At 44.2% G+C, this 22,083-nt stretch overlaps 1 protein-coding gene across 1 annotated transcript in view; it reads right to left on the bottom strand.

The window, feature by feature from the left end:
- LOC146805524 (interleukin-1 receptor type 1-like) overlaps positions 1–22,083 on the bottom strand; it is a 356,975-nt gene that overhangs the window by 268,501 nt on the left and 66,391 nt on the right. Inside the window, exons 4-5 of the mRNA XM_085623806.1 lie at positions 18,139–18,322; positions 16,638–16,806 (exon numbers count right to left, since the gene is read on the bottom strand). Coding sequence (XP_085479932.1) covers positions 16,638–16,806; positions 18,139–18,322 — 353 coding nt within the window. The remainder of the gene's footprint in view (positions 1–16,637; positions 16,807–18,138; positions 18,323–22,083) is intronic.

Genomic DNA, 22,083 nt, shown 5'->3' with positions numbered 1-22,083 from the left:
GGTGGGCTAGTTGGCAGTCAGGGACTCTCAGGATTCAGGGGGACTTAATCCCCAAACCCAGAACGCACCAGGAGGCATGTTTGCAGCGTGGTGGAGAAAGGGGGCATGGCCTATGTCCACCTGTCAGCTATCCCACTGTCTGGGGCATACTGGAGGTCTCAGGTAGGCTAGTTGGCCCCTAAGGAACCCAGCGAAGGGTACTTTAATCCCAATCCAAGAGCGCGCCAGGAAGTACGCTTGCAGAGTGGTGGGGAAAAGAGGTGTGGCCTGCTATGAGAACTTAGCAATCCTGCTGTGTGGGACTTACTGGAGGTAATAGGAGGGGTAGTTGGCCCCCAAGGTTGACCTTGGGGCTAACTACCCCTCCTGTTACCTCCAGTAAGTCCCACACAGTGGGATTAGACTTCGGTGGCCATGCTCACCTTTCTTCACCACCATGGGTTGGGGATGAAGTCCAGTTTACTTCTCAGGGACTTTGGGGGCCAAGAAGGTATCTCCTGTAAGTGCTACACAGCGGAATTCCTGAGTGCTGGTCGGAGGCCTAGACCCCTTTCTGCACCACTCTGCAACTGTGACTACTACGTTATAGTTACAAATTAGCCTTTAAAGACCTTAGAAATTCACTGAAAAAAACCATAGGTTTCAGGGACGTTATAGTTAGAAATTAGCATTTAAAAAAACCTTACAATTTCACTGATAAAACATAGGATTCAGGGACGTTATAGTTAGAAATTAGCATTTAAAAAAACCTTACAATTTCACTGATAAAACATAGGATTCAGGGACGTTATAGTTAGAAATTAGCATTTAAAAAACCTTAGAAATTCACAAAAAACCCCTAGGTTTCAGTGATATTATAATTAGAAATTAGCATTTAAAAAAACTTGGAAATTCACAGAAAAAAACACAGGATTCGGGGACGTTATAGTTAATTGGACATTTCACTCGTACAAAACCAGAGATATTCGGTCATTATAGTTAGCTGAGCTAACTATAACTCGCGCCCCCGCAATGCACTGCTGATGACATCACATATTACATCACTCACTCGCAAGAAATGCGCATGCGCGGACGCCCGCGCATGCGCATTTGTCAGAAGAAGTTGAAAATGAGGAAGAGGGAGCGCCGGAGACGCCGCGCTTCAGGTAAGTTTTTTTAATTTTTATTTATTTTACAAGCAGGTATGATTTAAAAGGAGGGCGGGCGGGAGGTGGGTGGCACGTAGTGGGGCTACGCGCAGCGCATAGTGTGCGTAGATTTGGGCACACTACGTGCTGCTTCACATAGCCCCACTACGCCCACTACACCCACCCTTAATGATGTCATCACTGATGTCATTAGCGATGTCATTTGAGATGTCATCAGTGATGTCACTGACCATGTCATGAGTGATGTAATATGTGAGGTCATAAGCAATGCATTGCGGGGGTGCAAGTTATAGGTAACTCAGGTAACTATAACAGCTGAATATCTCTGGTTTTGTGCAAGTGAAATGTCAGCCTAACTATAACGTCCCTGCAACCTTTGTATTTTTCAGTGAATTTTCAAGGTTTTTTGAATTCTATTTGTTAACTAGAATGTCCCTGTAACCTTAGTATTTTTGTGAATTTCTAAGGTTTTCTAAATTCTATTTGCTAACTATAACATCCCTGTAACCTTTGTTTTTTTAGCGAAATTATGTTTTCTAACTATAACGTCCATGTAACCTTTGTTTTTTTAGTGAATTTCAAAGGTTTTTTTTGACTAGCAGTCATGTTTGCAGAGTGGTGGAGAATGGGGGCTGAGCCTCCAACCAGCTCTCAGGAATTCCGCTGCATAGGACATACAGGAGGTACCAGGACAGCTTCTTGGCCCTCAAGGTCCCTCTGGACATAAGGGGACTTTATCCCCCCAATTAGTAGTGCGCCCGGAGGCACATTTGCAGAGTGGTGGAGAAAGGGGGCGTGTCCTCTGACAACTTCTGAGCAATCCTGCTGTGTGGGACTTACTGGAGGTAACAGGAGGGGTAGTTGGCCCTCAAGGATGTCTTGAGGGTCAACTACCCCTCCTATTACCTCCAGTAACTCTCATAAATCAGGATTGCTTAGTTCTGATAGCAGGTCACTCCCTCTTTCTCCACCACTCTGCAAACACTCCTCCTGGCACACTCTTAGTTGTAGGTTGAAGTCCCCTTAGCTGCTGAGGGTCCTTAGGGACTAACTAGCCCACCTGTTACCTCCAGTAAGCCCCACACAGTTAGATTGCTGAGAGGTGGTCAGAGGCCACACACCCTTTTTCGAACACTTTACAAATGCGCCTCCTGGCGCACTGCTGCTAGGGGATTGAAGTCCACATTAGTCCTGGGGCCCTCAGGACACAAGGGGACCTCATCGCCCCACCAGCAATCCACCAAGAGGCAAATTTGCAGAGTGGTGGAAAAAGGAGTGTGGCCTCTATATACCCATTTTAGCCTTTGAAGGAGGGAGACTTCAAAGAAATGTGTTTGCAGTGCCCAACACCCTGCCCTTCCTTGCCCTGGCTCCAGACACACCACAGGTTGCTACGCAACTCGGTGGGGACAGGCACAGCCCTATTCAGGTGTAAGTGTCAGCTCCTCCCTTTCACTCTATCTCAATAAGACTCAACAGCCAGGGGATGGGTCATCAGGGTATGCAGGACACACCTCAGCTACCTTTGTGTTTGGCTGCCTAGAGGAAATGCACAAAACCCAGCTGTCCCCCAACAAAAACGTGTATTCAAGAGACAGACAAAGGCACAAAATGGTAAAAGAAAGAACATGCCAACTTTCTAAAAGTTGTCTAGAGGGAGGGTTGGCCCTGGGACCGTAGCAAGGTAGGACCTTTTAAGTGGAAACTTTAGAGAACACCTAGCTACTGTTTCGTGGTACTGCTATTTACTTTAAACAGACACACTGCAAGACCCAATGTTAGAATCCTCTTGGATCTGGTGATGTATTTAACTTATTTCTTTTTTCATTTCAAAACGCTTTTGGAATATTTCATAAGCGCCTGAATGTCAAGGGAAAACGTATTAATTTTAACATCATTAAACTTAATTGTATCAAACGAATACACACATAATGATACTTGTGACAAAAAGAAAAAAAATTGTGAAACATTTAAAACATACAATAATGCACCTTTGTCTTCACACACTGGGTTTACAATTGACCCTTTGAGCTTGATATTTATACAAAAAGGGGCGAAAGTGCTGATCATATCACATTTCAGAAAATGCCATCACTTTTCAGAAAATGCCTCATCTGACTTATTGTATGGATGATATCTAATAAAAAAATATAAACATAAATAAATAAGTATCAGTGCATTATAAGTCCTCACATTCTCTCTGTTTATATGCACCGTTTAGTGAAAATAAATTTACCTTCTGTCTACAGCTTGTGTTCGTCAATTTTTTAATTGGACAAGGGTCATTTCTTATTCGGTGGAGGGCTGCAGGGGCAAAAAGAGTGGATGGGCTGTTTAGCACTAAATGGTCACTGTGCTGCAGTTATTCTTAAAGTATTTTGAACAGTGAGGCTGAACTGCCTACCTGAAACATGCCTGCCCTCACACCTCAAGTTTTATATGTTTCACAATTTATTTTTATTTTGGTCACAAGTATCATTATGTGTGTATTCGTTTCATACAATTAAGTTTAATAATGTTAAAATGAATAAGTGTTTCCTTGACATTCAGATGCTTATGAAATAATCCAAAAGCGTTTTGTAATGAAATAAGAAAAAAGTTAAATGAATATCCAGATTCAAGAGAATTCTAACGTTGGGTCTTGCAGTGTGTCTGTTTAAATTAAATAGCGGTACCACAAAGCAGTAGCTAGGCGTTCTCTAGAGTTTCGACTTTCTAAAAGTGGCATTTTCAGACTTGCAATTTAAAAATCAACTTCGCTAAAATATGTGTTTTTAAATTGTGAGTCCAGAGACACCAAACTCATTCTTTACATATTTTTCCAATTGGAAGTTACGCTTGTAAAGTGTTACAAGGCAGCTCCAATGCTAGATTATGAGAGAGATGGCCCTATACCCTATTATGGGAGATATGGCCCTATACCAGCCTGGAATTCCACAGAAACCTCTCCCCTCGCCAGGTTAACCACCTCCCATCCAATCCATCTTTCCAACATCTTGACTTCCCAGCTCCCACAGTGACTTTTCCACCTTATCATCTCCCTCCTTATCCTCCCCTCCCTTTCTACCCCTCCTCCTCTCCCTTTTTTATGAATCCTGGGCAAAACCTTTCATTTCTCTCCACCTCGCAACACTCCAGAACTGCTGCTTGAACCACTATCCCCTTATGTAAACCTCCTCCCTCTCCCCCTTTTCCCCTAACCTATCAGAACTTTACACTTTCTATAACCACCAGCTGGGGCTACCATCCTTTTCGTGATTGTTTCCTGTCCCCATATACTCACTGTGCCCAGCCTATGCATGTTCTCTACCTCTCCCTCTTCTCTCCCCTGACTTTCTGCCTACCTATGACCCACTTCTATCCCCTCCCTCCCTGTCCTGCCACTACAGACCTCACCTTTCTCTTCCCCAGCTAGAAGTCAATACTCCTATTTTACTCAATGTATGTCCATATAATTCGCTCTCCTCCTCAGCTGCACTGACAATTACTTCCAATCAACATCTCTTGACGAGTCTCCCTCCATTCTATATACCTGCATCCACCCTCCCTCTCCATGCTCTCCCTCTCAAGCTGAACCACCCATGTACCCACTAAACAACTTCACATTCTGGCTCTGATCTCCCTAGAAATAAACTAGGACTTCTCATCTCTTCTATCTCCCATCTTGAAAATACCATCTCCCACCTAAGTTCTAAAATGTCCACTCTCCCCAAGCCCCTTCTTTCCTTGGCGGGCACTCACTTCCCCAAACTCCAGAGGAGTACCTGGCTCCCACGCCCCCAAAAGCCTCACACAATCTGTTAACCAACTGACATTTCCAATCTATTGGCTAGCTACAATTCTTCCAATTCCAACCCTCACACCTTCTCCTCTCCAGTTAACGCTAATCACTGCATTATACCAACCATCTCCCTCTCCCGCACCAAACATCAGCCATCTCCAATCCAGTCACCTATTCTCAGGATCATTATCCCTATGACCCCTAAAAGCCCTGACTCCCCCTTCAACAAAACAGTTATCTCTGAGGTTGATTGTCTGCTACACAGCTGTAGATTTGCGAACAAACACAAGCTGGAAATTTCAGACATCATTAATCTCTAGTCTGGATATACTTTTCCTCACTGAGACCTGGCTGAACAATACTTCTCATTCTTCTGTTGATCTTCTATTCAAAACTGACTATTTCATTCTCAGGAATGATAGAGAGGATGAAGTCGGGGGAGGTGTAGCAGTTATCTCCAGGAACTACCTTCATCTCAAAGCTTTTCCCAGAAGCTCTTTCCACTCCTTCAAATGCCTTTCTCTGAAGCTTCAAATACAGAAAAACTCCCCTGTAAGGTTTCATACCATCTATCACCTGCCTGGTGATAGCTCCGCCTTCACAGAGAAATTCTCCGACTTTGCGGACGACCAATACTCGCAAATCAACAAACAGATTTTTATGGGAGACTTTAATCTTCATTGGGGCAATCTGGAAGATTCAGCAGCCATCAGGCTTGCCAATTTTCTCTTAGAAAATGATCTTGTTCAACATAACACAAAACCGTCTCACTCGAAGGGCTCCATTCCAAAGTAGATATGATAACTGCTGTTGATCCTATACTAGTAGACTGGTCTGACCACTTCCTCATCCCCTTCTCTCTGCACCTATCTCATTCTGTTACTCCTGGTCAACCTAAAAGAACTACCTTTTTCCGCAGCACCAAAAACATCAACCTTAACATTTTGTGCAACACAGCTATGAGCTCACTTTCAATCTCAGACCCCCTACTCTGATGTTAACGACCTGACCACCCAATAGCTCACCAGTCTATCAGCTGTAATTGATATTGTTGCTCCACTGCAAAGTAAAAAGAAAAGATCCACTCCTTCTGCTCCGTGGTTCAATAAATCCCTCTACGAAGAAAGAAAAAACTGGAGGAACCATGAGAAACTATGGCGACATTCTCCTTCCACCACTAATCTATCCTATCTCCGCCCGCAAGATCTCATTATCACAAACACTTCTTCTGTGAAAAAGTGATGCACTTCAGAACCCTCCTCGATTCCGCCAAAACCAGACCTAAAAAGTTATTCGACCTTATCAAAAGCACCAACATCATACCCTCTCACACCATATTTGACGACCCCCCCAAAATACCGACAGAATTTGCAGTATTCTTTGATGAAAAAGTCAAATCAGTTGTGGATCAGGTTACCCATCCTATCCCCCGGAGGACCACAAATCCTTAATAACCCTGGGTGTCAAACTCCGCTCTGCCAGCGGAGTTTTCAGAGTTTTGCCAACTCCGCGCTCCGTTGGGAACACGGAGTTCAGGCAAAGACTCCGACTCCGCGGTAGAGCGGAGTTAGCCCCTGCACCCACGCCCAAAGAGTAGGAAATAAACACTTACTTGCTCTGGCATCTCCGGGCTGCCCTCCTCCTCGCCATAGTCTCTTCTCCTCCTTGCCATCCGCCCTCCTCGTCCGTCACAAACCATAGTTTGTACATCTAGGAAAATATACAACGTAGGGGTTTGCGACCAGCGAGGGTGGTGGAGAGCGAGGAGGAGGCCACGGCAATGAGGGCAGCTCAGAGATCTCAGAGCAGGTAAGTGTTTATTTCCTACTTTTTACATTTATTGTAGGTGGAGGGGAGTGGAGCGGAGTTCCACTGAGTTTTTTTTCAACTCTGTAATACTCCGCGTAGTGGCACTCTGCCAACTCCGTCCACCCTTTCTGTGGCAGAACTTTGACACCATCACTGAAACAGCCCTCCTTGAAAGCATTCTAGAAACTAAACCCTCTAAACATTCTATAGACCCCATCTCTAGTGACATTGACTTTTACGCCCACACACTCTCCTACTGGACCAGTATGATAAACCTCTTCCTCAACCAAGGCTCCCTTCCTGCTGCCCTTAAAACAGGACAGGTTACTCCACTTCTTAAGACACACTGTCCTGATGCGACGGATCTCAACAACTTCCGCCCTATCACCAACCTCCCTTTTCATGCTAAAATTACAGAAAGTTGTGTGGCAAAGCAATTTTTCCAACACATCAAGTTCAACTTCTTGCTTGACGAATTCCAATCTGGTTTTACCCAAGGCTGCAGTACCGAAACAGCCCTACTCCAAGTGATCGATTATGTCCTGCGAGCACTTGACTCAGGTGAATCTTGTCTCCTGATCCTTCTTGACCTATCCACAGCCTTTGACACTGTTAATCACAAAACTCTTTTGAACACTTTAAAGCTAAGAATGGGTTTTGAAGGCACAGTGCTCAAATGGTTTGAATCATTCCTCTTGAGCAGATCCCAGATGATCAAAATACCAAATTGACTCTCCACTTCAATGGCTGTTGGACAAGGCATCCTTCAAGGCTCGATCCTCGCGCCCACACTGTTCAACCTTTACATTGAACTACTGGGTAATCTTCTAAAAAAATCTGTGATCCATTATCACCTATATGCGGATGACACCCAAATCTACCTAAAGGTATATTCCACTCATGACATTTCAATCCTCAAAACCACTCTCAACTCCATCCACCACTGGCTGCCAACTCATCAAATAACTCTGAATCCTTTCAATCTTGGATGAACAATCTGAACATTCTCAACAACAAATCTATAATTGTTGACAGTGCCAAATCTCTAGGCATCATCCTAGACAAAAGGCTCAACTTACAGTCCCATATCAATACCATCCCCAAGAATGCACGCTACCAACTGCGCCTTCTCTGGGGGGTTTGGCACTTATTTCCTGAGAGGTTCTTTCCAGATTGGACTACTGCAACTCTCTCCTTGCTGGCCTCCCTAAATCCCACCTTTCCCCTCCACAATACATCCTCCACTGAGCAGCTCACTTCTTAAATGAGGCTAAAAGAAATGATCACATCACACCCATACTGTTGTCTCTTTGCTGGCTTCCTATCGAAGCCAGGTCAATTTACAAGACTGCCTTTATCACCCACAAAGCTTTGCACACCTCCACCCCACGCTATCTGGCTAATAAATAGGCCTGGGCTAAAATTCCGTTCTGCTCGTGAAAATTGCGATAATTTGGCGGAGAGCGCGAAAATGTCAAAATTTCCGCAATCCGCATTTTACCGCATTTTACCGGAAATTTTTTGCTTGTTCGCGCTGTAAAATAATACATTCTCGCATGTGCGCGATCGCCTTACCTGAATCCCTGCGTTCGCCAACAAATTTTCCTGATCCGGTCGCGTTCTCCACGAGATGTTGGATTGTTGGTAGCCATTTGCGCTGTCTCGCGCCCGCAGTAATGTCATTCGTCGCACAATCACGTCTTTCTTCTCGTGATCATGCACCGCGAGACAAGTGAAATCAAGATGGGCGTGCCAGCGAGCAACTGCATGGGTAAGTTGGCGAGCCGCAACCACGCAGAAAATACCGCGAACAGGCGGGAAAAAAACTTCTGCATCTTCGCGATATTTCCGCGTGTTTGCGGAGATTTTTAACATTTTTGCGATAATTTGCGAAAGTGAATTTCGCAAATTCCGCCCACCCATAATAAACTCAAAATCTCAGGCGGCTCTAGAACTTAACGCAATGCGGAAAACTTACTGCTCGAACCTCCTACTTTCAAAATGGAAAGATTTATGGCTTAATCCTTTTCTGGTAATGCAAGAATCTGGAACTCACTTCCTCCATCTCTCAGAACCACCACCTCTTTCCGGACCTTCGAAATGGATCTTAAAACTCTCCTCCTCCAAAGGCACTTCCTGGAATAATTCAACCCATTTCTTGATCCTTACGGCCATCTAGTACTCACATGAGGTCATCTTTGTAATATGTATTTTACTGCTGTTTTAACCTAACTCTGACACCTTTTTATTTTTTTGGTGTATTGTGACACAATTTGGCACATGTATCTAAATTCAATAAAAAAAGAAACCTCTTTAACTGCTACAGTTGCGAGGTCAGAAGGCACAGCACTGCCTAACTTAAAAAAAACATGTTCTATTATTTTGGCTGTGAACCAAAATGGACGTTTAAGTACACAATTAGCAAAGCTGATGGCGTGTAACAAAAAAAAGGAAAATACATGAAAACAGGAATGGGTTGTGGGGGTTGAGAGGCTGTGACACCAGTGGTCTGAGACAAAAGCAGGAAGGAAAGGAGGGGCAAACAAAGCACACGTGAGACAGAGGAAAGTAAGCAAATAGTGGTTGGAGACAAAACGGACACGACGGATGGAAACAGATCCTCTATCCTTGACCGCTTCACAAACAGGAACGGTTTCACAGCTGCTGTGAATATGCAGATCGGCTGCTTTCCCTCAAGTAGATGGGCTGGGAGGAGGGAAAAACCACTTTTATTCACAGAGCCAGGGTGGGCATTTACAGCAAGAGCAGAGGCGCACGAGACAGAATGGACCAGCCCACCACTTCACTATCTCAACTTTTTTGCTCCCGAGACTGAAGCAGGGCGGGCCGGAGAGGAGCTCGACACGAAGGGGCCCCAGAGGCATCACGTGGATGCTGCTCCTTGTTTTTTAGTCAGGTGTGATATGGGGAGAAGTTAGGGGCCAGGCCAGTGGTAAGAATTGAAATGCAGGGAGCTCATTGCGTGTGAAGGCAGCAGCAGTTGCATTTGCACATAAGAAAACAATGACAACGGGACGTCCATCGTGCTGGCAATAAAAATCCATTTACAATGCAATAGGTCTCGCCTTTACTAAACTCTTGTAAATTGGAGACCTATTGCATTGCAAATGCTTGTTTGCATAAGCGCCCATGTCGCGCTTCCACATTAATGGTGGCCGCGCCCCTTTCTTTAGACGAGCCATGTCTAAAGAAAGGGGCATGGCCGCCATTAGAGTGAAAGCACGTTATGGGGCGCTTTTACAAAAAAAGCGCCCCATACCACTTTTATCACCTTAATCGTGCCTGTGCCCCTTTCTATAGATGCAGCTCGTCTAAAGAAACGGGACGGCCTCCCTTAACATGAAAGTGTAGTACGGGGAACTTGTACACAAAAAAAAAATAAAAGTGAATGAATATTTAAAAAAACCTGTCCCCGCGTTTGGCGCTACAAATAAGCCAAAGGCGCGGCCGCCATAATATTAAAAAAAATAATAAACAGGCGAGAGCGTGTCTTGCCTGCAACAGCAGGCAGGTGGAAACCATTGAATGAAATAGTGCTCTGAGGCTGTAATGAAAGCCTACTGAGTAACTACACATGTAACAGGACGTGTCATCATGGGAGGTTACAAATTTGGACAAGGCGGTACTAAGGAGGGACTACTAACCCTTTTGATCAATGAAAAACCCCAGTTTCCAAATGACAATCACACAAGCCAATGAAAAATATGGGCAGAATGGACGGAGCTTCAAGTCCATACCACAATACAGCATGCCTCGCAGAGTGACGCATGTGCTGTCCAGGCTCGACCTAAAAAAGGTATAATTGCGGGAGGATGGATGTGTCATCCTTCAGGCATCCAGTTAGCCCACAGAGTGAAAAGCGTTTTTAAGGCCTTAGAAAGGCTGCCTGTGCCGTCTCTCTGCGGGTGAGTGCTATCTATTTCTGGATCCCAAATGAGGTTGAAATCCCCCATTAGCATGATATCATCCTCCTCATCTCCCCCCCAACAAGAAGGTGAGGAAATAATGACGAGAGGTTGCTTGTGCTGTATTTGGGGTATATATCGAGCCTAACATACTCATCATGCCTAATAAGATCCCCTTTACCATTATCACCCTCCATTCTTTATCCAATTTGCTACTTAGTGGTTGGAATCTGAGAGAGGAGTGGAAGAGAAGAGCCCATTGTGTTTAGTAGAGCCGAGGATCATTAAATTATAGGATAGGCTTTATGTTTTAATCTGTAGTTCTCAACGCATTGGATGCGAGTCTCCTGCAATGCTGCTATGCTGTGTCTTTTATCCATCAGGTATTTCCATAGTTTGTGCCTTTTGGCTGGGAAGTTCAGCCCTTTAACATTCCATGTCAATGTAGTTAACACCATGTCAGTGTAGAATATTGTTAGAACTGGGGGCCTTTAGTTGGCAGAGGTAGGTACCTTTGACCAAATAGGGACCCTTGCTTCTAAGTCAGGGAAAGGGGATTACAAACTGGATAACACCTGCTCACCCCCTTGGTTGCTTGGCATGAGCAGACAGGCTTATCTAAGAGGCAGTATGTTAAGCATTTGCGAACACATACAGTAATACAGCCTAAACACTACAGATGGACACCACGCAGGGTTTATAAAAATAAGTATTCTTTATATAGACCTAACACAAGACCACCAACGACAAAAATCCACAATACTGTACTTAAAATAGATTTAAAGGTGGTAGAAGTCACTTAATTCAAGTTGATGATAAATGTGGCACGTTTCTCACAAAAGTACCTGGATGCGTAACTCAAAACAAACAAAGGTTTGCAGGGATGGAGATGCGTCGGTTCCTTGCTTCGGGGGAGATGATGCGTCGCGCCTCAATGCTTGTGCAGAGTAGGGGATGCATCTTGGTCCTTACCGGAAAGGAGGTGATGCGTTGAATCTCGTACTGCGTTCCAGTTACGATGCGACAAAATGGCGCCTTGATGCGATGCGACAATCCGGTGCAATGCGATAAGATGGAGCCCTAGATGTGATGACGTGAAGACGATGCGTGCACGCCCGGCGGCTGTGCGGTGAACTCTGTACCTTTGTAGCCACGACAGGCCCTGCGACACGCTTCTCCTTTGATGCGACAACGACCTCTGCGGTGGCGACATGCTTCTCCGGTGATGCATCGGGTAACAGATTTGACGATGGCACACCTCTCTGGTGATGCGGCTGCGACCTCTGTGGCGGTGACATGCTTTTCCGGTGATGAGACAGCAACAGCTGCGACACACTTCTTCTTTGTCGAGTCGCGCTTCCAGCTCCCAGCGAGACACAGGCTTCTGCAGACAGAATTCCCAGCCAGGAAATTCAGAGGGGAGCTGGTGGTGAAGTCTTTTGTCCCTGAGACTTCAGAAGGAGACAAACACAAGTTCAAGCCCTTGGAGTAATATTCTGCAAGATGATGAAAGTTCTTTGAAAGTTCCTTCTCCTCTCCTTGACACTGAAGACACCACTGTAGGCCAACCCAGTAACACAGCACACTGGCAGGGGGGCAGTCCACCTCCTACAGCTTCCTTGGTACTTCTTCTTGGCAAAGGTTTGTCTTGTTGTTCCAGAAGTGATCTAAAGTCTTGGGGTCTGGGTCCCAATATTTACACTACTAAATTCTTTGTCCTCTGAAGGCAGAGGGGCCTGGACCTAGTCCAAACCGGTTCTGTTCAGTCCTGGAGCACTTTGTTTACAGGACTCCTTCTTTCCTTTGACAGTGTCGGCCAGGGTCATCAGACGCACCACAGGAGGTGGAGCCAACATTGTGGAAGGCAGGCACAGCCCTATTCAGACCCAGATGCTACTCCTCCCACCACTCTACATGCAGATAGGTCTATTCAGCCCTGTGCTGACACCCTGTCTCCTGGAATCTCCCAGCCCCTGTCCCTCACAAAGCCAGACACACAATACACAAGCTAGCAGAGGCATGCTGGATGGTTAGGTCAGAAAATACCTACTTCCTAAAAGTGGTATTTTCAAACACAGAATGTTAAAACCAACTTTACTAAAAGAGGTATTTTTATCATTCTGAGTTCAGGCATACTAAACTCCAATTTCTACCATGTTCCCTGGGTCAGTTAGGATTTTAAAATGTTATAATCAAACTGCCCATTCTGGCCTATGGCGACTGGTAGCCTTGCAATAGTGAAAAACGAAAATGGCTGTAATTCACTATTAGGAGTTGCCACACACATCAGGGTATGTCCTACCTTCTACATACAATGCACCCTGCCCTTGGGCCTACCTTAGGGGTATCTGATATGAAGAAAAGTGAAGGTTTAGGGACTGGTAAGTGGGTGCACTTACCAAGTCAGTATGGCAGTACAAGACTGCACACAGGCTCTGCAATGGCAGGCCTAAGACACACTTTACACTGCTGCTTCTGTGAGTGGTAAAACCAGTGCTGCAAGCCCACCAGCAGCATTTGATTTACAAGCCCTGGGCACACATGGTCCACTGTACTAGGGTCTGACAAGTAAATCAAATAAGCCAATCATGAAGTCACTAATCCATACATCAATTTACAATAGAGAGCATATGCATTTTAGCATTGATCAGCAGTGGTAAAGTGCCCAGAGTCGTAAAACAGCCAACAACAGGTCAGAAAAAATACAGGTGGAAGGCATAAAGTTCGGGGATGACCCTGCAAAAAGGGCCAAGTCCAACAAATGTTGATAGCAAATGTGATCCCCCCTCGCATCTTCTCCTCAATCTTCCTGTGCCCCCTCTCCCCCTTAGATCCCTGCGCCTCAGCCTCTCCAGTCTGCCCTGCAACTTCACACTGCATTTTAACTCAATCCTATTCATAATACAACAGGTGAAAAGCAATATAAGAACTTTAACTTTTGGGTACAGTGTTCCCCAACAATTGTGTAATAACAAGGTAAGTTGTGTTCGTGTAAGCGTGTTAGTCATGAACTACTTAATGCATTCATGCTATAATAATCTTTGCTCAAGGTGACTGCATACATTTTATAGGCTAGAATACATCTCCCATTACCACTGGGCTAAATACTGTGCTTAGAGTCTCCCGAGTAGATATAGAGTTCAATGGGTAACTAGTAAGAATAGTTCCTGCGGCCAGGCCTACTGTACAGGGGTTGAGCCTCTAGTGAGAACTCGAAGTATTCTCTAGTCAACGGAATCTAATCTTTGTCTCAGCATCCCCATTGCTGAACGTTCAGGAGCCCATCCGAGGACCCCCACCTGGGTCCCTATTCTTCACCTGCCGTCTCGATCACCTTTGCGAGAACCATTGTCATGTGCTAGGGCCGGCTGTGTTGCTCGTGGACTGTCCTTCTGTTGAATTTTCTGGGTGCTCTGATTATGAGATTGCTACTCCAAGTAACCCCGACCGTCTGTGAGGTCAGTTTTATATGGCGTCAACATCACCCAAAAGTACAGGAGCTCTATATATTACCACCAGTTACTTCATCCAAGCACACAGGTAACTAATTGCCTCCGCATTTAAACTTGCTTTTCACAATTTTCTTTTAGGGTCAGTTTTATATAGTGGCAACATCACCCGAAGGTACAGGAGTGTTTATATTGCCACCAGTTACTGCACAATATAATGCCTTTCTCAATAAACAAGTCATAACACTTTTACAGAGTTTCTTTAACTCATATTGCACAACTGCTCACCAAGCTAAAACGTACCCAAAAAAACAGATCACATAGGCGAAACCTATTGCGTTTGCCAATGCGTGTCTCCAGTTGGAACAGCTTCAATGTTTGTGAAGTGCCCTTCATCAGACACATAAAAGGGTACTTCTGACATAATCCACCGACGTTTTCTGTACGTTTTCCCTTCCAGCATCTCATTCCATCACTGAATATAAATTTTGTGCAAAAATAGCCAAAGGAATCTAAAAACAGCTAGGCTCCATGTTACTCAGAGAAGATTGGAAGATCTCAGAGTCAACGACTGGATGAAAGGGCCTCCAGAGAAGAATCCTCTTCTACTAGGGGTAGCAAGTGCTATATAAATGCAAACCTTTTTCCCTCTTCTATCCCTCCACTATCCTTCTCAATTCAAATAACTGACTAACCTATCCATCCCTCAAATTACTTTCATATTTCACTATACTAATTCACCACTAATCCTTTATTGATACTGGAGTAGCGTGCTACTCGCTTAAAAAGTGCTTTGATGCCTCGTCAGTGGTAGTAAGCACTATATAAATGCAATTACAATACAATACATAACATCTGTTCACAGGCGTAATGAAACTCAGGGGGGCCTGGAATCAATCAGGAGCTCTCGGCCAGAGTACTATGCTGAGGGGGAACCTGGAGCTTGGTGGCTACCTACACAGCAGGGGCTGCAGGGGCCTGTGCTACGCCACTGCATCTGTTCTCACAATGTTATGTTAGCAGATAACATCTGTTGTCTCAATGAAGATCAATTTCAAAGGAGAAAATGGCTTCTTTGAAGAGTGTGTGTGGCATAGTAAAACATAGTTAAAATGGCAGGATATTCTACAAGGATGGCAGAGGAGAATACAAAATTTAAAGTAGTGCCTCAATCACAGCACTATCAGTGGAAGGACAGCAATCAAGCTGAAGTAATCAGTAGCTGGTACATGCTCCAAGCAAAAGAACAGAAACGGAAGCCAGCACGTGCTGGCCAATAAGAAGGCAACAAATAAGAGTGGTAATGAAGCTAACAAAAGTTAAGATGCCCTTTTTGCATACAATATCTCTTGCAAGACAGAGCGCATGAGTTGTCGCAGGTGAGGTCTAAAACTTTGGTCTCCAGGACTGGTGACAGCCACAATAGGAACTCTGTTATCATGAAGTCCTAGTGGGCCGGCCATCTGTGGTGTAGGCACAACTGCACCTTCCAGCAAAATCAATTAGGGTCTCACTACAAGCAGACATGTTCTATTATCAAGAACAGTGCATCTGCGCCAAATGGGGGGACCATGTACCGTTGCTAACGCATCTCACCCCACAGCAAACCAGAGAACCCACCAGCGGATATAAAGAAAAGCATTTGTGGATCATAACATGCTTTAGATTACCTGACTACCTAAATACACATGCACACATCATGCCAATGAGACATATTCTCATCAAAATCTTAGCCGTGTTCTGTGATTAACCCAGTCTTTCAGGAAAAGTGGGTCAGATGTGCTAGTTCAAACATTAGGCACTCCCAAATTTTTAGCGGATTGATAAACCATGCTACCTTAATTCCTAAGCCTGTGAATGAAGTGCAAATAAATACACTTATTTCACTACGCCATTTTGATGATATTCCTATCCTGTACAAAGAGTTCTTTTCACCAGTATACACATGTTCAATGATATAATACTGAAATACGTACAAACTGTAACTTTGAACCAAAGCAACCTTCACCAACAACTGCCATAATAGTGAAAACTGGCTTGCTTGGTATTCCAATAACAAGGGAAGCTGATGGGATGTGTGGGTTTTAAGTTTGTAGAGAAGGGGTTGAGAGAAGAGGATATGAAGTACTAAGGAATGCTCCCTTTAGTCTGTCTGCAACAAAGACACCACTTTTAATTTCACCTGCGCTCTGCAATTCAATTGTATCATCCATAATTCTTCCACAAAACTCCCATGTCTTCTCATGCAGACATCCTTTCACAATTTTCTTAATATCACATTCATCGGCACAGCAAAAGCCATGGTGCAATGTTATCACAGGAACATTCATGCACTTAAACACTTTCCATGCTGCTTTGTCCCTCTGCTGTCTATGATAAAATCTGACCACAATTAGATAAACAATCTGAAGGACAAGTAGGGCAACCCAATCAAGATGCAAGCTGGCTTTCATATATACATTGTAAGTGCTACATACTCAGTGTTTGGTTACGTCATTAGAACAGAGATGTAAAATGCATTTACCTTTAACTTCCACTTCTATAGCCCGAGAAACGTTAAGCAGCTCCCCATTATGAGAATACGATATACTGCAGGTATAATTTCCTTCATCTGCCTGAGTCACATTTTCAATTTGAAGCGAAAAGCCAAAAGGTTTTATTCCTTTGCCGTCGATATTTAAAGGTTGACATTCCTAAACAAAAACATAATTATTTTACATGATTTTACCAAAGATCAGGCTGTGAAGACACATTTGAGGTAACACAGCTTGGGGAAGTAAACCGGTAATGGAAATCATATGGAGCAGTAACAGATGTTCAAGACACTCCAAAAATATTGTGGGAACGAGTGTAAAAACAACTATGATTTTCCATGCATACACCATATTGGAGAAAAAAGTGCAAGTCTCTCAACGGCTAAAAGATTAGCATATCTACATGAAACCTCAGAGCACTAATTAGTTTATTCAATACAGGATCTATCCAAAGTGGAGTGAATCCTGGTGCTGTGGATCATCCGGGCACAATTCAGACCAATAACATCTAGCAAGGAAGAAGCGAGCCAGGATGGGGCCATTCAGACTGTTCCTCCTAATGGTAAATTTATAGTCTTTTTTTTCCAAGTGATGAAATTATTTTCAATGTAGTAGTTTACGGTCAATAAAATAGTGAAGCATTCCATGTCACCTAAGAGTAAAGCGTACAGGCAGTGCTGAGTTTTCTTTATTTTTTTTTTATAAATCAAGCCATTTCCTGATTGGCAGAAATAAACAGAGGCTTAATTAATATTTAGAGACTTCCAGTGGCAAGAGGCCTCACTCAGTGAGTTAATATACCAGATTAAAAGATATGTGAGTAGCCTGTAGCTCAAAAGACTGATTCATTGTTCCTGCAGTGATGATAAGAGAACAAATGAACTAAGTGATAGTGGTATCTGGTAATACAGAGGGTGGATAGGGAAGGAATTAAGGTACATTTAAAACCATATTGTTAGTATTTACTATTCCCCTTTAAATATCAATGTCTCTCATAATCATAGTAACTATGTGAAAGCATAGCCTTTGGAGGGCTTTTGGGGCATACCATTTTGAGCAGATATAAGACTAGGGTAGTACATGTACTACCCAGTTCTTCAAACAAGATCCTTCATTCTGCATCTATATCTGTAAACATGTAGTTATCCATAAAAAGTCCACATATTGTAAGATTAAAGAATATGTTCATTATTCTGTTTAGGACAATGGCAGGTAGGAATGTAAATATGGGTCTTAAAAAGTATCTAGCCTATTCACAAGAATTAGGCAATTTACAGTTGACCAATTAAAATACAGCCAACAGCTTTTACCACCTACATATTCAAACAGGGTGTCAGAAAACTGTTAGCAAAGTACCTAGAATACAAATTCTCACATATGGTTTGCAAATTAAAAGAAGGAATACCAACAATCCAATGATTGTGCAGCGTCTGTATTCTTTTGTAAAAAAAAGGACATTCATAGATCTGGATGCAAAATCTTAACATTTACCTTTAACCACACAACTTGGGCCTCCTCTCGGGTTCTAAAATGTTCAAGGCCTGGACAATATATCATATCGGGGCCCTGTGCAGACAGTTGTGACTTTAACATGTAAGCAGGATTATAACAAAAGCCTTCCAAGTTCTTGTATACAATGAGCTCAACCTGTTTTGTCCAGCAATTTGTTGAATTCCTGTAATAAAATAAAAGAACAGAAATCAAGGTCACTAAAAGAGTTAGGTTACTTAAAGAGTTTACGCAAGTCTTTTATGGCTGAGCTTTTGCATATAATCAAACTGTATAGAAAAGAAACTGTGGGCTGTGAATTTGTCCACCAACGAGTGGGCGGGGGATCTTGAACGCTCTACTCCCCCCTTCGCCTTAAACCCCCCAACGCTCCAGTTCAGCCATCGCTGCACCGCTTAGGTTGAGGGGGGGCACTGAGCTGCCACTGACCTCTGCTGCAAGTGGGAGCTCGGCTATCACGCCTCACTATTGCCACTATCACGCATCCCAGCCGGGTCTGCGGATTTGAGGACCGAGGCCCTTTCAAACAGTGTTTTGTTGAGCCTCACCACCATTGGTGGCCATGGGACTCGCACCCTTGGCTTGGGGCTGAGGATCGGTGCCCAAAGGAGAGGTATCACCTCCTCCCTCCTTCATTAACACTCACGAGAGCGAGGGGGGATGACCCCCGGCCGGCCTCGGCTGACACAGACCGGGCCTGCTGCTGAACTGCCAGCTGCCGATCTCCTACCCCCACTGGCCATAGCAAAGCCAGACAGCAAACACGCCAAGATCACCTTTGAAAAAAGCTCAACACCAAACAAACCGACCCTGAAGTAGACAAGGATGCTGCTTTCCACAGCCCAGAAGAGGATGTTCCGGAGGATCAAGACCTAGACCTGAAAACAATCCTACTGGAAGTGAAATCAAACCTGAAAACCTTTGACGCCAAGTTAGACCAACTTACCGCCCGGCTAGACATGGTCAAGAACAGGGTCAACATCCATGACTCTCGGCTCGACCACCTGGAAACCAGAGTGTCCGCAACAGACGACACTCAAGCCACTACTGCAGAACGGCTTCTACAGGCGCAACAACCTCCGTGTGGCGGGCATACCAGAATCTACCGCCATCTCTAAGATGGAAGACTTCATTGAGAACATGCTATGAGATCTTTTCGTCCCGGACCTATCACCAGTTTTCATAGTGGAGAGAGCACACAGATCGCTGGGCCTGAGGCCTCCCCCGAGGGCACCACCGCGTCAAATCGTGGCGCGCCTACTGAACTCTAAAGACCGCAACATCATCCTTCAATGGGCCAGGGAGCGGGGACCGATCCAATAAAAGGGAGACGCTCTATCCTTTTTCCCAGACTTCACCATGGCGGTGCAAGCCATCCGCCGTGTATTTCTATCAGCTAAGTGTCTCCTACAGCAAGCCCACATTAACTATGCCATGTTGTACCCTGCCAAACTTAAGATCACTCTAGAAGGCAAACCATTTCACTTCACCGACCCGAAACTGGCCCTCAAGTTCGCCAAACAACAGGCGAAGGATCGACCCCGGTAAGACTGCGCGGGATCCCCCTCATCAGGAGCGCTTCTCAGTGACAACGATTAGTGGCTATCCATTTTGCTTTCTCTTTTCCTTTCCTTATAACAAAAACAGAATCTCAAGTACTGACTCTCTGAACAGAAAACTGCTTCTCTTTGCACAGGCCTGCTCCGAAAGACCTCTTTTTAAAGTCAAATGCAGCCACCTATGATAAAAACACTGTGGCGTCGGGCGGAGTTGATATGGTCCCTTTCCCATAACCATGCTCAGCCACCAAGCCTCACGGACAGTAGACCCCGCGGAGTTCCCGCAGCCCCCTGGGATGATTCCTGGAAATTTCACTTATGGGGAGGGACACCTCAACCTAATTGGGGGGTTGGAGTGGGTGGGGTATTTCTGGGACGGAAGGGATTGTTCAAAGTTAATTTCAGTATTTTTGTTCCTTGTATTAAAAATGTTGGCACATTACCACATACAGGCACATGCTTACCTACAGCTAACGTCGACAAGCAAATACATCTCACACCCCAGGACAACGTCACATATCCACCTAACAGAGATGGCTGCAACGGCTTCAATTAAATTAGTCTCGTGGAACGTGCAGGGGCTCAATGAGGGCAGGAAGGTACGTCTTTTCCATGCCTATCTGAACCACCATGCCATAGACATATGCCTACTTCAAGAAACCCATCTAGCAAACAATAACCTTCCACCTCAACTCGCTAGAGGGTGGAGACTGACCTACTTCGCTTCATATGCCAACTATGCAAGGGGGGTATGTATTTGTATTTGTATTTTGTTTATTGTTTCAATTAACTAAAATTGTTAACAAAAGAAAAAAGGCTGGTTGGAGCGCACTCCGTCCAGAAACTTTTTTGAGTTTAGATAAAACATGGTCATTTCATTTAACAAAACTGTTAATCATATATTAGACATAATCATTTATTTAAAACATTCTGGTAGTTGCTAATTTAAGAAAAGGTGGGACCGCAAGATTTAGACTACAATTTGTCTCTAGTCTTTGACTGAGTTGTTATGTAACAGAACTTTCACCTTGTGGGAAAATTTCGCTAATCTTGCTAGTGCCATTGGGATCTCCAGCTTGAAGAGAAGTTTCATGGCATCTGTGCAGGTGCGTATCCCATATTTTAAAAACAGGGGTTTCAATAAAGTGCGACGTGCATGATTCAAACGGTGACATATGCAGACCATTTGGGCCATGGATTACTCATACTGGTGGCACAATCTGCAAGTAGTGACTGCCGCTAATGTTTTCCAACTGCTGTTGATGTCTTTTATCGCTAGTACCATCAATCTCACAGACAGAATTTGCTTTAAAATTGACTTGTTCAAGTGGAGTCAAGGTATGGCTGGCTCAGTTTATCGTGGAAGGAACTGGCTAAGAGCCTGATGTTGCTGCTGGAGGTCTATAGTTCCTTCAAGTCCTCTTCCTTGGATAGCAGCTAACTTGTTTCTTTAAAATGTTTTTAAAAATTCCGGGTTGATAAATAAAATCCTGCCAATTGGACAAGTCAAGGTGCAATTCAGTGCAAGCAGTTAGAAGGCCATTTGCCCACGGGTTGTCATTTTTCACAAAAATTTCCTTTAAGATTGCCTTCATTGTGTTTGGGGGGGCAGCACAAACCCCTCGATAATGCCGAACAAACGATGGCCAATGTTCATAGCGCTGTTTATTTAGCCCAAATTCAAGACGTACCAAGGTGTTCCGAGTAAGGGCGGGGATATGAAAGATCTGTTTAAATGCCCGGCAATTGGCGCGTTCCATGATGTTGATTGATGCCACGGGAAATGCTAGTTGGCCGTATGTAATTGAAGGGAGTAATTTGGCTCTTATAACCTTTCTAATGGGTCCAGTTGTCGGACTACTTAGTTTGGAGTTCAGTTTGCAAAGGGCGTACGTCACTGCCTTAGCTTTTGTTTCAATAGATGCAGTGTGTGCTGCAGACTTCCCACTGTTCATAATCAAAACCCCTAAGTAATTGTATTTAGTTGTTGTTGCTATTTTCAGGCTACCCATTTGCCATTGTTTTTCTAGTTTGTTCGCGTACTTCCCGAAAATTACTTTTATTTTCCCTACATTTTCTCTTAGGTCATTTTCATTATTATAGATGTTGAATGCATCCAGTATTCGTTGCATACCCGTTTTGGTATGGTCCATGAGCACCATGTCGTCTGCATACTGCAGTAAAAACAGTCTGGTAGACCCAATTTTCGGGGGTAACAGATTGGCTTTGGAAATTGTTTTGCCAATGTCTGCAGTGTAGAGATTGAAAAGTAAGGGTGCCATTACACACCCTTGTTTTAGACCACGGTCTGTGTAGATTTATTTGGTCGCCGATTCGTCATTACTTTCACTCTTACTCAGGTTCCGGT

Source organism: Triturus cristatus, chromosome 8 (genome assembly GCF_964204655.1).
Source record: "Triturus cristatus chromosome 8, aTriCri1.1, whole genome shotgun sequence".
Classification (NCBI taxonomy): domain Eukaryota; kingdom Metazoa; phylum Chordata; class Amphibia; order Caudata; family Salamandridae; genus Triturus; species Triturus cristatus.
Note: the sequence above shows the minus strand (reverse complement) of the source record. Positions and strands in the feature narration are given on the sequence as shown.